Genomic DNA, 15,492 nt, shown 5'->3' on the forward strand with positions numbered 1-15,492 from the left:
GCGGGAAGAAGTCCAAGAGGCGAGGCTCATAAGGAGGGTCCTCCGGGAAGAGTGGGGCCCGGGGAGCAGAGACGCCCGGGGAGCGGTCCATACCAGCCGAGGGTTCGGGCGCTGGGGACTCTGTTTGGTGCTCCGTCCCGGAAAAGGAACAAACGGGAGCCGGGAAGAATCCTCGGAGGAAGAGCGCGACCCCGAGCACCTCGATCACTACGCAGCAGGCGGCGAAGGTCCCGGAGCCCAGCCGCATCGTGCCCACCAGCCGGGCCGGGATCCGGGTTCCCGGACTCCAAGTCACGTCTCGCCCAAAAGCACCGGCTTCCGCCTCCAGGGAGCCGCCTCCGAGCAAGCGCGAACTGGAGGTCAGGACAGGTGCCCGGCGCCCCCGCGTCTGCCGTCGCGCCGGAAATACGCGCCAGGGTCCGGGCGCTTCCGGGGCGGGGTGGCCCTGAGCTCACGGGCGTCTCGTGTACTTCTGGGGCGTCTGCCGGCGAGGCACAGCCAGCCCCGTGTTAAGGTCTGAGCCCCTCCGGCTGTCTCGGGTTTATGGAGACTATGCTGTGTGCCGTGCCTCCTGCCAGGAGCTGTCACGCATTTTGCCGCGTTTGCTCCTCAGCAGCCTGCTGAGTCAGGTGCCATCGCCCTGAGAGCCCTCGTGTGTCTTGGGCAGGTCTGTGCAGAGGACGCCGTCTCCGACCACGGCTTCGAGTTGGGCTGCCGTTACCTCGCTAAGTGACCTCCAGAAGGCAAGCAGACTTCCTGGGTCTGGGTGTCCCTGTGCGGGATTAGACCCCGGGACTTTCTTGGGGCCGCATCCAGACCCCTTTACTGCCTGGTGCCTCCATCTCCGGCTTCTGGGTGTGCTGGGGGCCAACAGCTCACAGCCACCCCCTTCTCTGAATAGTTAATTGTCCTTGGGGAACTGCTGCGCCCTGGAAGTTACCACTCCCCAAACGCCTGGAGCTCATGACTGATTGGGGTTGCAGTATAAAGGCCCAGCTCCTTTGCCTCCAAGAGAGTTGACTCGTGCTATTTGTGCTCCGAGCTCCTCTGGAATGAAGTTGAAGGTAGTCTTAAGCTAAGACCACATCCCTGCTGCTTTCTCCTGCTTTCTTCACATCCTCCTCCCCAGAGCCTTCTCTTGTTAAGGCTTATGCACCCGACCTCCCTTCTAAGGCTCTCCTTTAAGGAGACTAGGCCCAAGGCAGACTCCAAGGTGTGTCTCCGAGCCTTAAATGTGATGAGTCTATAACGAGTCAGTTTTCCCAAGCTCTGACGATGACAGTCTAAGCTTCTACCACCTTCTCACCAGTACACAGTAACCATGCATGTTGATAATAACCATTTAATGACAGCTGAGGTTTATCTAGTTTATCACCTGCCGGGCACTAGATCAAGCCCTTTAAATGGATTATTTTATTTGGTTAACACAACAACCCTTTGAAGTAGGTAGTTTTATTATTTTTTATTGCAGACAAAGAAATGATGTCAGAATGTGAAGTAGCATATCCAAAGTAACACAGCTAAACAGCCACAGAGCCAAGATTCAGAGCTATTAGTCTGACTCTGAGCCTGAGCTTTGAATCTCCACACTTTGCTAACATCTCAGAAAAACAAAAAACATCTTCTCCCTTCCAGTGGTTCTTGTTATGGGCTCAATTGGGTGCTCCCCCAAATTCATATATTGAAGGCCTAACCCTCAGTAGGTCATAACGTGATTTTATTTGGAGACAGTGCTTTTAAAGATATAATTAAGTCAAAATGAGGTCATTTGGGTGGGCTCTAATCCGATGTGACTGGTGTCCTTAGAAAAGAGATTGGGACACACAGGCACGGAGGGAAGACCATGTGCACACATGGTGAGAAGGTGGCCATCTAGGAGCCAAGGAGAAAGGCCTGAGGAGAAACAAACACTGCCAACACCTTGATCTTGGACTTCGGGCCTTTGGAACTGTCAGAAAGTAAATTTCTGTTGCTTAAACCATCCAGTCTGTGGTACTTTATTATGGCAGCCCTAGCAGATAAATAGAGTCTGTATTAGATTTATACCTCTTCATAACAAATACCACAAACTTAGTAACTTAAAACTAAGTTTTATGATTTATGACCTCAGTGTCTGTGGGTGAGGAGCCTGGGCATAGCTTGGTGGGTCCTCTGCAAGGTGGCATTCGAGGTATTGGCTAGGGCTGTGTTTGCATCTGGAGTCTCGACTGGGGAAGGACCCAGTTCCACTCTCACTCAGGTTGTTGACAGAATTCATTGCCTTGCAGCAGTAGGACTGAGGCCCTGGCTTCCTGCTAGCCGCTAGCCAGAGGCCACCCTTGACTCCTAGACACATAGGCCTCCCTAAATAGCCTTTGACGTTTCTGTGAATTAAAACTATGATGTTCTAGGTTTATGTATAAAATAGATAACTAGTGAGAACCGACTGTATAGCACAGAGAACTCTACTTGGCGTTCTGTGGTGACCTGGATGGGAAGGACGTCCAGGAGGGAGGGGATGTATGTGTACGTAAGGCTGATTCACTTTTCTGTACAGCAGAAACTAACACAACGTTGTAAAGCAACTACACTCCAGAAACAAACTAACTAAACTCCTAGGTGACACAGAATCAGTGATCCCTGGGAATCCCTCTGGCAGTGTGTCATTATTCAGCTGGGCATGGCTGGGGGAGATGCAGACACTGGGTGGGGGTCAGACCTTACAGGGCTGCTGAACATCTCTGTTCCTTTTCCTTTCCTGTCCAGGAGTGAGAATCCAGAATAATGAGAGGACAGCCAGCAGGGGAAGGAAGTCCCCGGGAGGCGAGTTGGTCTGTTTGTATTTTCCTTATTTTAGCATGCATTTTGTTATTGTGTGTTTTTGCTAGGAAATCACCAATTTCCTGTGGATTTCCAGTTTGATGCAATAGGTTTCTCTTGAGTTTTAATTTTTCCTCTTTCTCTAGTTTTCAACAGAATTGTCACAATTACGAACAAATATGGGTACCTTATTGATAACTAAAATCCATATTTTATTTGGGTGCCCTTCGTTCTCCCATTTTGTGTCCTAGGATCCCATCCAGGGTATCCCATGGCATTGAGTCATAGTGTCACTTTAGTATGTTTTCAGCTTTGACATTTTCTCACACTGTCCTTCCCTCTATGACCTCAGCAGTGTTGAGGTGGACTAGTCAGGTATTTCGTAGATTGTCCCGCATTGGGATTTACTTGGTGTTTTTCTTGTGATTAAAATGGAGTCATGGGTTTTGAGGAAGCAGATCACAGGGGTAAAGTGCTTTCTTGTGACTTTATATCGTGGGAACATACATCAGGGCAACTTATCACTGTTCATGTTAGCTTTGCCCTTCTGGCTCAGGTAGTGTTTGTCAGATTTTCCCCACTGTGAAGTTACTTTTTCCCTAAGTCTGTACTGTGTGTCTTCTTTAGGATGAAGCCACTGTGTGGCACCCACACTTCAGGAGAGGGGAGTGTTTTATTTACCGCTGCTGTGTACTAACATTTGAAATTGGGCAGTGTGACCCTCCAACTTTGAATTTCTTTTGAAAAATTGTTTTAGCTCTTTGGGGTCTCTAGAAATTCCGTATTTTGGCGTTTCACATTTTGCTCCCCTTCACGTGGATGTACCCCAGTTTGCTTATGCATTCATCTACTGAAGACATCCTGATTCCATTTAGGTTTAGACATTATGAGTAGAGCTTCCGTGCACAATAGCATCCTTGTTTTTGTTTGGATAGAGTTTTACAAAGCAGTTGTATAAATATTGAAGGTGTGATTGATGGATCTCAAGGTGTGAGACTTGTTTGGCTTTGGAAAATCCTGCCAAACTGTATCTCAAGGCCATCTACGCGTTCCATCGGCGATGAAGGAGAGCTGTTGTTCCCCACCCTCCAGTGATCAGGGCCGTCCTTGTGGGAGGAGGTTAGTAGTTCTCATAGGTCCGTATCGCTGTCTTGTTTTACTTTGTGATTCCCTAATGGTATATGATGTTGATCGTGTTTTTATCCACTTATTATCTGTTTATCTTCTTTGGCCAGACATCTATTCAGATCTTTACCCATTTTTAATGCAGTTGTTTGTTTTATAGTTCTTTGTATAATTTGAGTACAAATTATTTATCAGATATGTGTTTTGCAAATATTTTTCTCCCAGTTTATTGCTTGTTTTTCAGTTTTCTGGAAAAGGCATTTCACCGAGTAGAAATTTTTAATTTTATAAAGAACATGTTACTGGGGTAAACCATAATGGAAAAGAATGTATATATGTGTATAATAACTGAGTCACTTTGCTGTACAGCAGAAATTAACACAACATTGTATGGTTTGTTTTTTTTTTTGCGGTGCTCGGGCCTCTCACTGTTGTGGCCTCTCCCGTCGCGGAGCAACAGGCTTCGGGCGCACAGGCTCAGTGGCCATGGCTCACGGGCGCAGCCGCTCCGCGGCATGTGGGATCTTTCCGGACCGGGGCACGAACCCGCGTCCCCTGCGTCGGCGGGCGGACTCTCAACCACTGCGCCACCAGGGAAGCTCTAACACAACATTGTAAATCAACTATACTTCAATAAAAAAAATTAATTTACGAAGAACATGTTATTAACTTTTTTCCTTTTGTGCATTGGCTTTTTGTGTTGTGTGTTAAAAGTGAAACCTCATGATCTATGTGCCCAAACCCATGGTCATGTAGATTTTCTTCTATGTTTTCTTTTATAGTTTTTATAGTTTTATATTTTAAATTTCTCTGTGGACACTTTGGAATGACTTTTGGTGTAAGTTGCAAAGTCTGTGTCTGCATTCATTTCATTGCATATGGTTTCTGATTGTTCTATACCTATTTTTCAAGAAGTCATGGCGTATTTGCTGCCATATGTTTGAATTTCCAAACATTAGTGGGTTCAGCAGGACGGCCAGCAGGGAACTCGGTCTCCTCTGAACTGGGAGTGGGCGCAGCCTGCATTTCCCACTTTGCCAGCACAGGGTGACAAGCCCACTCCTCTTACCAGCGCGCACCTGCCTTTTCTGCACACAGGGCTGGCCTTGTGCACAGCTGACAGGAGCCTGGCCTCCTCAGGAACCTCCAAGGATTTGGCTTCGGGACAATGCAGGGCTGCATCCACGTTGAGATGAGCTCGGTTTCCTCAGGACTGGCTGGGAGGTGCCTCCATGGGAGAAAAAGGTGAGGAAAAAGTGGAGAGAAGCTTGCTGTGCTGACTGCCTGGCTGACTGCCTGGGGTGGGTGTTTGTTTTCAGAGGACCCAGCAGAGGAGGGGCTTGATGTGGAGAATTGTGGGTTTTAGTGAGTTTTGTGTGTGTGCCGTGTCCCGTGTCCTCCTTTGGCTTGTGATGTTCCATTTTCCAGGCAGTTTATTGAGGGGACTGTCCTTTCCCTGGGGTATGTCCTTGGCAGCTTTGGCATAAATTAACTGACCACATGTGTGTGGGCTTATTCTTGGGCTCTTTGTTCTATTCTTATGGCCCCTTTGTCTCTTTTTGTGTCATTTCTACACTGTTTGGTTACTGTAGCTTCGTAATATGGTTTGAAGTCAGGGAGTGAGTTTCCTCCAGCTGCTGTTCTCCTTTCTCAGGATCCCCTTGGCTGTTCGGGGTCCTTTGTGGTTCCATACAAATGTCAGGACTGTTTGTTCAGTTTCTGTGAAAAATGCCTCTGGCATTTCTGTAGGAATTGCATTGAACGTGTATATTTGGGTAGAATGAACATTTTAGCACTACTAATTCTTTCTATCCATGAGCACAGGGTATCTTTCCATTTATTTACATCTTCAGTTTCTTCATCAATGTCATAACATTTTCAGTGTGCAGGTCTTTCACATCTTTGGGTAAGTTTATTCCTAGGTATTTTGTTCTTCTGATGTTACGGTAACTGGGGTTGTTTTCTTAATTTCTCTAATAGATTTTTGGTGGGTTGATGTGGAAAACTGGAATTAGAAATCCCACTGTTTCTACCACATCCAGGTCATCCAGAACACCCAAGACGGGACTTCCCTGGTGGTGCAGTGGTTAAGAATCCACCTGCCAATGCACGGGACGTGGGTTCGATCCCTGGTCCAGGAAGATCCCACATGCCGCGGGGCAGCTAAGCCTGTGAGCCACAACTACTGAAGCCCGTGCACCTAGAGCCCGTGCTCCTCAACAAGAGAAGCCACCGCAATGAGAAGCCCGCGCACGGCAACGAAGAGTAGGCAACGAAGAGTAGCCCCCGCTTTCCGCAACTAGAGAAAGCCTGCGTGCAGCAACGAAGACCCAACGCAACCATAAATAAATAAATAAAAATAACTAGACTGTCTTTTCTAATCTGCATGTGTTCAATGTACAATTCTTGTACACCTTTTTCCTCACCTCTATTGGAGGCTGATTCAGAACACATACAACCTCCTGGAGAAACTTGCCCCAACCCTGCTATGTACTGCCACCTAGCTGGCCTGGTACTGAGTCACCAAAAACTTTTGTTCTTTACTTGATTCTTAATTCCTTTAGAATTCATTACTTTAGTGTTATAAATGTTTATTGTCCTTGTAATAAATCTTTTAATAAATCATTTTTATTTTAAAAATAAAATATTGTACTTTAATTACTCCATAGATGAGTGATGAATGGATCACACTTGACATATGATTGTAATCTTTTTATAATTATTAAAGTAATACACACATGTTATAAAAAAATTGAAATATTACCTAAAGAAAAGACGTTTGCCAATCCCACCCCCAGAGGTGACCATCTTGAATGGTTTGGTGCATCTCTCTCAGGGTCTATCTGTCTCTCTCTGTCTCTGTCTCTCACACACAAGCAGATTTGTTTACATTTATGTTGATTTCACATCTGTGTGGTCTTACAGATGGGATCCTGGATGCAGATGGTTGGTCCTTGAGCTTCCCACCTAAGAGGACCCTGAAGTCTCCCCTGTAATCAGGGGAGTGGGGGCATCTGAGGGCATTTCCCTCAAAGTATGCCTTAGTGACATTGATTATTTTGAATTAATGTTACTTAAGAAAAGAGCCATGCAAGAGAGACACTCCTTACCTCTTTTTTCTTTTTAGGAAGAAATAAATCTCTCCTGTGAAAGGTACCCCACCTGGGGGCTGAGACCTGAGGGCAGAGGGCTGCAGGCGTGCTGGCCCCTGCAAATCAATTCATTTTGGGAACCTTCTGTCGAGACTACTGAGGTGCCAGTTAGCTTTGTGATGACCAAAGCCAACTCCTGTCTCTGCCTGTTTCTGAGAAAAGGCCTGAGTCTGAGCCATTATAGATTCTCTGTATTTCTTGGCGTATGGACTGACCTGCACCCTCTCATCCTGACAGACCCCTTGTAGAAATACCTTCACTTTAAGAGTTCTTTCACCTCATCCAGAAAATAAACAAATTCCCCATCCCCATACCCAACAAACAAGGAGACAGATATCCATCTGCTTTCCTACCTCAGTCACTTCAGAGAGTCCCTCTCTTAGAAATACCTTAAGCTCAATGACATACCGCTGTCTCCCTTTCTCTGGCACCATGCCATCCCTGGGTGAGCCCCGTCTTATGTGGGCTCGACGGCACCATTTAGATGAGCCAGAGACAGTACCCCGAAGTGGCCTGATGGTACCACCACACATTGAAAATGACCTACACACCAAATCGGCCTTAAACATGGTGGTCCAGAGACCAGGGATGTGCATGTGCCTCTGATGAAATCACTGCTCAGGAGACCCCAGCATCTATCATCCATCTTCTCCACGTTCTTCTGACCTTTGCTCTTCCTCTTTTCAGCTGATATCTTGCTAGATTGTTCATGGACAAATTAGATCCCGTCTGGCAAAAGCAGAATCATCTTCCCAACACATGAGAACAGGCACGGGCCCGCACCCATCTTATCCCTCCTTGCCTGCCCAGCCCGTCATGTCAGAAACGTGTCCCTCCTCCTGTCAGAAGCCAGACGCCAGGTAAAGGACTTAGATGTAAAGGAAACCAGAATATTGTCTTGAGCTACTGACACTTCAAAAAACAAAGCAAAAACAACTCCCCCCCCCCACCACAATACAGCAGGTGCAGAAGGGCGTTCTGAGCCTTCTCCTCTTCTTTCCTGGAAGCAGCAGATAACATGTCCCCCCCGCCACTGCACCCCCACCCCCCAGAGGAAGACGCCTTCCCTCTGCTGGAAGGAGAGTGACATTGCGATCGTCAAGGGCAGACAGTGGAGAGTAAGAGAATTCTGTACAAACAGACCTTGTTCAACCTAATTCTCAACTTCCTTAGCCTCCCCACATAGTGTAGGTTCTTTTCCACAATCGCCTCTCTGTGTTCAACCCAACAGAAAAGAATTTAGGTTTTGCCACTTCTCTGGGTCTTTCTTCATTTCCTTAGGAGGGCGCCCTGGGTCAGGTAAAACTTGTGGGAAATATAAATGTTTATGGTTCCCTCCTGTGAGTCTGTTTCATGCCCATTTAATTCTCAGGACCAGCCGTCAGCTCTAAGAGGGTGGAGGTCAGGTTCGGTCTCGGCCACATCTTCCCTGCCGGCATCTTTGAATTCTACCTCCTTCCTTGGCTTGACTCCTCAGCATGCTGACATGCTCTCAGCGACCATCTTCAGAAGCTCTGTGAATGTGGGCTGGGTCTTTCAAAATGAAACGCATTCTTCCTCTACGATCCAGCCCTCAAACTCCTTGGTACTGATGGACCTAAACGAGTCGAATGCTTCCGTCTACACAGAAACTTGCTTCTGGACGTTTACGGCAGCTTTATTCATAACTGCCAGAACTTGGAAGCAACCAAGATGTCCTTCGGGAGGTGAATGGACAGATAGACGGGGCTCCATCCACGCAGTAGAATGTTCTTCGCACTGAAAAGAAAAATGAGAGAGAGAGGGAGCCACGGGGTGACAGGTGGGGCACCTTAACTGCATGTCACTCACTGAAAGAAGCCAATCTGGAAAGGTGCCATATCTTAGGGTACCAACTACCTATGACATTTGGGAAAAGGCAAACCACAGAAAGGGTGGGTTGCTAGGGGTTTGTGGCGGGGTTAAGGGGTGGGGTATGATAAACAGGTCGAGCACAGAGGACTTTCAAGGCAGTGAAACTATTCATTGTGATACATTCATGGCGAGATACATTTGTCAAAACCCATAGAATGTACAACACCAGGAGTGAACCCTAGTGTAAACTCTGGACTCTGACGACCATGATGTGTCCATGTAGATTCAGCGATAGTGACCAACACACAGAATGTTGATAGGATAGCTGGGGAGAGGGAAACTCTGAGCACCTGTGTGGGTGGCGGGGAGGGGGTGGATGGAGAGAGCAGTAACAGCAGAGCAGGGGCATGTGGCACCTCTCTGTACTCTGCGCAATTTTGCTGCGAACTCAAAACTTCTTTAAAAAAATAATAAACCCCATTTAAACAAAGAAACAAATGAATATTCCAGTAGCGTCACATGACTCCTCCTCTTCAAGTCCTCAGTTTGTCTGGACCACTTGAGAGTCAAACTTCAGGAGGCACTTGGCCTTTCAATCAGCATCCTTTCAAAGTTTCATCTGACGCCCGCTCTTTATCTCATCACACTCTTTTTTACACATTTTTAATTAAAAATTTTTTTTTTGCCTGCAGCGTGCAGCTTGCCGGATCTTAGTTCCCTGACCAGGGATTGAACCTGCGCCCTCAGCAGTGAAAGCACAGAGTCCTAACCACTGGACCACCAGGGAAGTCCCTCTTTTTTTAAAAAAAATATTTACTTATATATTTGGTTGCATTGGGTCTTAGTTGTAGCAGGTGGGCTCCTTAGTTGCAGCACGTGGGCTCCTTAGTTGTAGCATGTGGGCTACTTAGTTGCAGCATGTGGCCTTCTTAGTTGTGGCATGCAAACTCTTAGTTGTGGCATGCATGTGGGTTCTAGTTCCCTGACCAGGGATCAAACCCCGGCCCCCTGCATTGGGAGCACAGAGTCTTATCCACTGCGCCACCAGGGAAGCTCCCCCTCCTCTTTTTAAGATAGTATTTTTTCTTCTTTTTTAAAATTGGTGTATACTTGACAGGCAATATTATATATTAGTTTTGTGGAACACAACATAGTAACTTGATATTTTTATGCTCTACAAAATGATCACCAAGATGAGTCTAGTTACAATTTGTCACCATACAATGTTATTACAGTATTATGGACTCTATTCCCTATGCTGTAAATCACACCCCGGGACATTTGTTTTATAACTGGAATTTGGAACTTCTCAATCTTTCTCAACTATTGCACTCATCCCTCCACTCCCTCCCATCTGGCAGCCACCAGCGTGTTCTTGGCATCTATGAGTCCATTTCTGTTTTGTTGTGTTTGTTCATTTGTTTTGTTTTGTAGATTCTACATATAAGTGATATCGTAAGGTAATTGTCTTTCTCTGTCTGCTACATCTCACTTAGCATAATGCCCTCTAGGTCTATTCATGTTGTCATATGATTTCATTCTTTTTTATGGCTGAGTAATATTCCACTGTGTGTGTGTGTGTCCAGTTTTCATACATATATATGAAAACTTCTTTATCCAATTGTTTATCGATGGACACTTTGGTGGCTTCCACATCTTGACTATTGCCAATAAAGCTGCCATGAACATAAGGGTACATATATCTTTCTGAATTTGTGTTTTGGTTTCCTTCAGAAAGATACCCCCAAGTGTAATTCCTGCATCATATGGTAGGTCTATTTTTAATTACTTGAGGAACCTCCATACTGTTTTCCATAGTGGTTGTACCAATGAACATTCCCAACAAAAGTGCATGAGGGTTCCCCTTTCTCCACATCCTGAGCAATACTTGTTATTTGTTGTCTTTTAGATGGTAGCCATTCTTTGAGGTGTGAGCTGATAATCTCACTGTGGTTTGGATGTGCATTTCCCTGATGATGAGTGATGCTGACCATCTTTTCGTGTGTCTTTTGGTCAACTGTATATATTCTTTGGAAACATGTTTGGTCTTCTGCCAATTTTTTATTTGGGTTTTTGTTTTTTTGGAGGCTAACTTGTGTAAGTGAGTTCTTGGTCTATTTTGTGTATGAACCACTTACCAGATATATTGTTTGTAAATATTTCTCACATTCAGTAGGCTGCCTTTTTTGTTTTGTGGATGGTTTCCTTTGCCATTGAAAAACTTTTCAGTTTGATGGAGTCCCATTGCTTTATTTTGCCTTTGTTTCCCTTGCTTGAAGAGACAGGTCCAAAAAGTATTGCTAAGACTGATGTCAAAGAGTGTACTGCCTATGTTTTCTTCTAGGAGTTTTATGGCTTCATGTCTTTGTTCTAGTTCTCCTAAAAATTCCATTGGTATTTTTCTAGAAATGGCATTGAATCTCTAGATAGCCTTGGGGTGTGGAATCATTTTAACAATACGAATTCTTCTAATCCATGAGCATGGTATGTCTTTCCATTTGTTTGTGTCATCTTCAGTTTCTTTCATCAATGTCTTCCAGTTTTCTGAGTATAGGTCTTTCACCTCCTCGGTTAGATGTATTCCTAGGTGTTTTATCTTTGTTAATGTCATTGTCCATGGGGTTGTTTTCTTAATTTCTCATTCTGACATTTTGTTGTGAGTGTATAGAAATGCAGCCAATTTCTGTAGATTAATTTTGTATGCTGCAACTTAACTGTGTTTTCTGATGAGTTCTATTTGGTTTTGGGTGTCATCTTCAAGATTTTCTGTATAGAGTACCGTGTCATCTACAAACAGTGACAGTTTTACTTTTTCTTCTGCTATGAGATTCCTTTTATTTTTATTTTTTAAAATCTCATTACTATGACTAGGACTTCTTAGACCATGTTAAATGAAAGTGGCTGGAATGGTCAGGGTTAGAGTTAGGTTTAAGCATAACTGGCCCTCTTCGCCTTCCTCTCTCTCCATGTCTCTGACACCTCCATGAAGGACAGGACTAGTCCACAGTCACAAATGGCTCAGGGAGTTGAGCTGGACCATTGTTTTTCTGCCCCGTAGTCCTGGGCATAGTTTTGTGTACTGTCTGTGTATCTTCTTTAGCCAGGTGTCCATTCAGATCTCTCCCTATTTTAATTGAGTTGTTTGTGTTAGAGTTATTTGTATTTTGAGACAAAACCTTTATTAGATATGTGTTTGCAAATATTTTTCTCATGGTTTGTGACTTGTCTTTTGATTTTCTGAGTAAGGTCATTCACAGAGTACAAATCTTTAATTAAGTCCATGTTATTGCTTGTTTTCATTTTTAGATTGCCTTTTTGTGTTGTGTGTTAAAACTCCAAAGCTCATGATTTACATGGGCAAACCCAAGCTCATGTCAATTTTCTTCTATAATTTTTTTTTCTTTTTTTTGCGGTACGCGGGCCTCTCACTGTTGTGGCCTCTCCCGCCGCGGAGCACAGGCTCCGGACGCACAGGCCCAGCGGCCATGGCCCACGGGCCCAGCCGCTCCGCGGCATGCGGGATCCTCCCGGACCGGGGCACGAACCCGCGTCCCCCGCATTGGCAGGCGGACTCCCAACCTCTGCGCCACCAGGGAAGCCCTCTTCTATAATTTTGAATAGTTTTGCATTTAAAATTTGTCTGTGGGGACTCCCCTGGTGGTGCAGTGGTTAAGAGTCTGCCTGCCAGTGCAGGGGACATGGTCTCGAGCCCTGGTCCAGGAAGATCCTGCATCCCGCAGAGCAACTAAGCCTGCGCTGCGCAACTACTGAAGCCTGCGCGCGTAGAGCCGGCGCTCCCCAGCAAGAGAAGCCACTGCAATGAGAAGCCCGTGCACCACAACGAAGAGTAGCCCCGCTCGATGCAACTAGAGAAAGCCCACATGCAGCAACGAAGACCCAACGCAGCCAAAAATAAATTATAAAATAAAATAAAATTTGCCTCTGAATAACTTTGAGTGAATTTGGTATAAGTTGTAAACTTTGCATCTACATTCATTTCATTCCAAATGGTTTCCAATTAATTGTTCCTCAACTAATTTTAGAAAACTTTTGGGATAGAGACTCCACTTCAGTTTGAATTTCCAGTTTAATGGATTCCGTAGTTCTGTCAATAGGGGGCGCTGTCTCCAGTGACCTGTGAGGGAGGCGCTGCCTGCACTTCCTGAACTGACCACATGGTGGCGCCAAGCTCCCTTCTCTGACCCACAGCGCATGCTCGTTCCCTGCGAACTCGATTCTGAGCGCAGCTGAGAGGCGTTGTGCCTCTTCAGGCGCGGGGGCGGGGGCTTCGGGTGGGACGCCCGGCTCAGCGTCTCTGCCGAGAGGAGCTCGGTCTCCGTCTCCTTAGGACTCGCTGGAGTTTCGGCTTCAGGACAAAGTGGGGCTGCGTCCACGCTGACTAGGGAACAGGTTTCCTGAGGACCCAGGTGATGCCTGAGGGAAAGGTGAGGAGACAGTGAGGAAAAGTGGGGAGAAGCTTCCTGGGGGCGACTGACGGCTGAGGGGGTCCGTCTTCATGTGACTGAGGAAGGGCTCGGTGTGCAAAGCTGGGCTTTTGGTCAGGTTTGTGTGCAGGGTAGCCAGCATGAGTTATGGGGTGTCCAGTTTTCCCAGCACCATTTATTGTGGGGAGTGTCGTGCTGCGTGGTGTGTCCTTGGTCCCTGTGTCATGAATTAACTGACCCCGCCCGTGTGGGCTGAATTCTGGGCTCTCCGTCCTGTTCCTCTGGTCCGGTCCCTGCGCCTGTTTTGAGCCAGTTCCGCGCTGTTTTGGTGACTGTAGCTTCGTGATGTAGTGTGAAGTCAGGGAGGGAGATGCCTCCAGCCCGTTCTCCTTTCTCAGGGTCGCCTTGGCTCTTCGGGGTCCTTTGTGGTTCCACACAGATATTAGGAGGATTCGCTCTATTTGGGGGGAAAATACCATGGAATTTTGGGAGGGATTGCATTCACTGTGCCCATTGCTTTGGGTACAATGGGTATTTTAACAATATTAATTGTTCCGTCCCCTGAGAGCAGGATGTCTTTCCATTTATTGGTGTGTTTTTCAATTTCTCCATCAATGTCTTAAACTTTTCAGTGTGCAGGTCTTTCACATCCTTGGTTAACTTTATTCCCAGGTATTTTGTTCTTTTTGATGCAGTTGTAAATAGGGTTGCCTTCTTTCTCTTTCTGATGGTTCATTATTAGTGTTTAGAAATGCAACTGATTTCTGTGTATTGATTTTGCAACTTTACTGAATTCATTTATTAGTTCTAATAGCTTTTTTGTGGAATGAAGTGGAAAATTGGAATTCAAAAATCCCACTGTTTCTACAGTATCCAGGTCGTCCACAACACGGAGGACAGTGGCTCCTAATATAACCTTCCCCCAGTGCCTCTAAATGACGTGTGGACTTTGGGTGAACTGGATCTGGGTAAAGCTTGGCTTCTATATGGAAGTTTGATGTTTTCTCTGCTTTTCTGGTGTGCTATTGACATACATGATGTTTTGAAAAGTAATTTACTTTCCAGTAATTTCAAACATACAACTTTACATACATAAAACACGTCTTGTACCTTGATTAAATATACTCCTAAATATTGATGTTGACATTATTTAAAACGGAATTGTTTTCATAAATTCTTTTTCAGATTATTTTTTGCTAGCGTATACATATAAGACAGATTTTCATGAATTGATATTTTGTTCTATAACTTTGCTTAATTAGTTGATTAGCTCAAATAATTTCTTTGCTGATTATAGGTAGTTTTATATATAAGATGATGTGACCTATGTTCTGTGAAGAGACACAGTTTTAATTTTTCCATTCACCCACGGATGCCTTTCAGTTTTTCCTCAAGAGCCTGGGTAGAACTTCCAGTCACTACTGAGTAACGGTGATGGAGGCCAGCTTCCTGGCCTTGCTCCTGATTTCAGGAGTAAATCTTTCAGTCTTCAGCATTGAGCATGATGTTTGCTGTGGCTTTTTGTACTACTCTTTTCCATATTGAACACATTTCCTTTTAGTCCTGCTTTCTTGAGTGTTTATCATGAAATAACACTGGATTTTCACTGTAGATTTTTTTGCATTAATTGATATGATTATGTGTTTTTACTTCATACCATTATTGTGGTTTAATACATTGCTTACTTTTAATATGTTGAGCAACCTGAAATTTCTGGTGTAGAGATACTTGCTTATGGCATTATCCATTTAAAGTTCTGTTGGTTTCATGTTGCTATTATTTTGTGATAGATTTTTACATTCATATTTATAAGTTATATAGGGGTAGTTTTTTTTTTTCTTTCTTTCTTTCTTTTTTATTTTATTTTGTTTTTGCGGTACGCAGGCCTCTCACTGTTGTGGCCTCTCCCGTTGCGGAGCACAGGCTCCGGACGCGCAGGCTTAGTGGCCATGGCTCAGTGGCCATGGCTCACGGGCCCAGCCGCTCCACGGCATGCGGGATCTTCCCGGACCAGGACACGAACCCGTGTCCCCTGCATTGGAAGGCGGACTCTCAACCACTGCGCCACCAGGGAAGCCCGGGATTTTTTTTTTTTTAATTCTTTTTCTGATGGTTCATTATCAGTGTATAGAATCACA

General features: G+C 45.3%; 1 protein-coding gene and 1 long non-coding RNA gene across 16 annotated transcripts in view; one reads left to right on the plus strand and one right to left on the minus strand.

Annotated features, from left to right (window-relative positions):
* Positions 1 to 364, minus strand: part of PIGG (phosphatidylinositol glycan anchor biosynthesis class G) — a 40,671-nt gene extending 40,307 nt beyond the window's left edge. For 12 of the 13 annotated variants that reach the window (XR_003795557.1, XR_003795556.1, XR_003795555.1 and 9 more), the window contains exon 1: positions 94 to 364. Coding sequence is in view for 5 of the 13 variants with exons in the window: in XM_029234991.1 (XP_029090824.1) it covers positions 94 to 247 (154 nt within the window). In the remaining 8 variants the exon portion in view is untranslated. The remainder of the gene's footprint in view (positions 1 to 93) is intronic. The other variant, XM_029234990.1, reaches the window with a different exon arrangement.
* Positions 365 to 2,743: 2,379 nt separating this feature from the next.
* On the plus strand, positions 2,744 to 6,389 carry LOC114902905. Of its 3 annotated transcripts, none has more exons than XR_003795622.1 (3): positions 2,744 to 2,810; positions 5,023 to 5,169; positions 5,967 to 6,389. It is a non-coding gene; the product is annotated as an uncharacterized LOC114902905 (long non-coding RNA). The 3 variants fall into 3 exon arrangements; XR_003795621.1 differs by lacking the exon at positions 2,744 to 2,810 and adding an exon at positions 3,031 to 3,918; XR_003795620.1 differs by lacking the exon at positions 2,744 to 2,810 and having other exon boundaries at positions 4,762 to 5,169.
* The last annotated feature ends 9,103 nt before the right edge of the window (positions 6,390 to 15,492 follow it).

Source organism: Monodon monoceros, unplaced genomic scaffold (genome assembly GCF_005190385.1).
Source record: "Monodon monoceros isolate NGI ecotype Baffin Bay Population unplaced genomic scaffold, NGI_Narwhal_1 Super_Scaffold_20, whole genome shotgun sequence".
Classification (NCBI taxonomy): Eukaryota; Metazoa; Chordata; class Mammalia; order Artiodactyla; family Monodontidae; genus Monodon; species Monodon monoceros.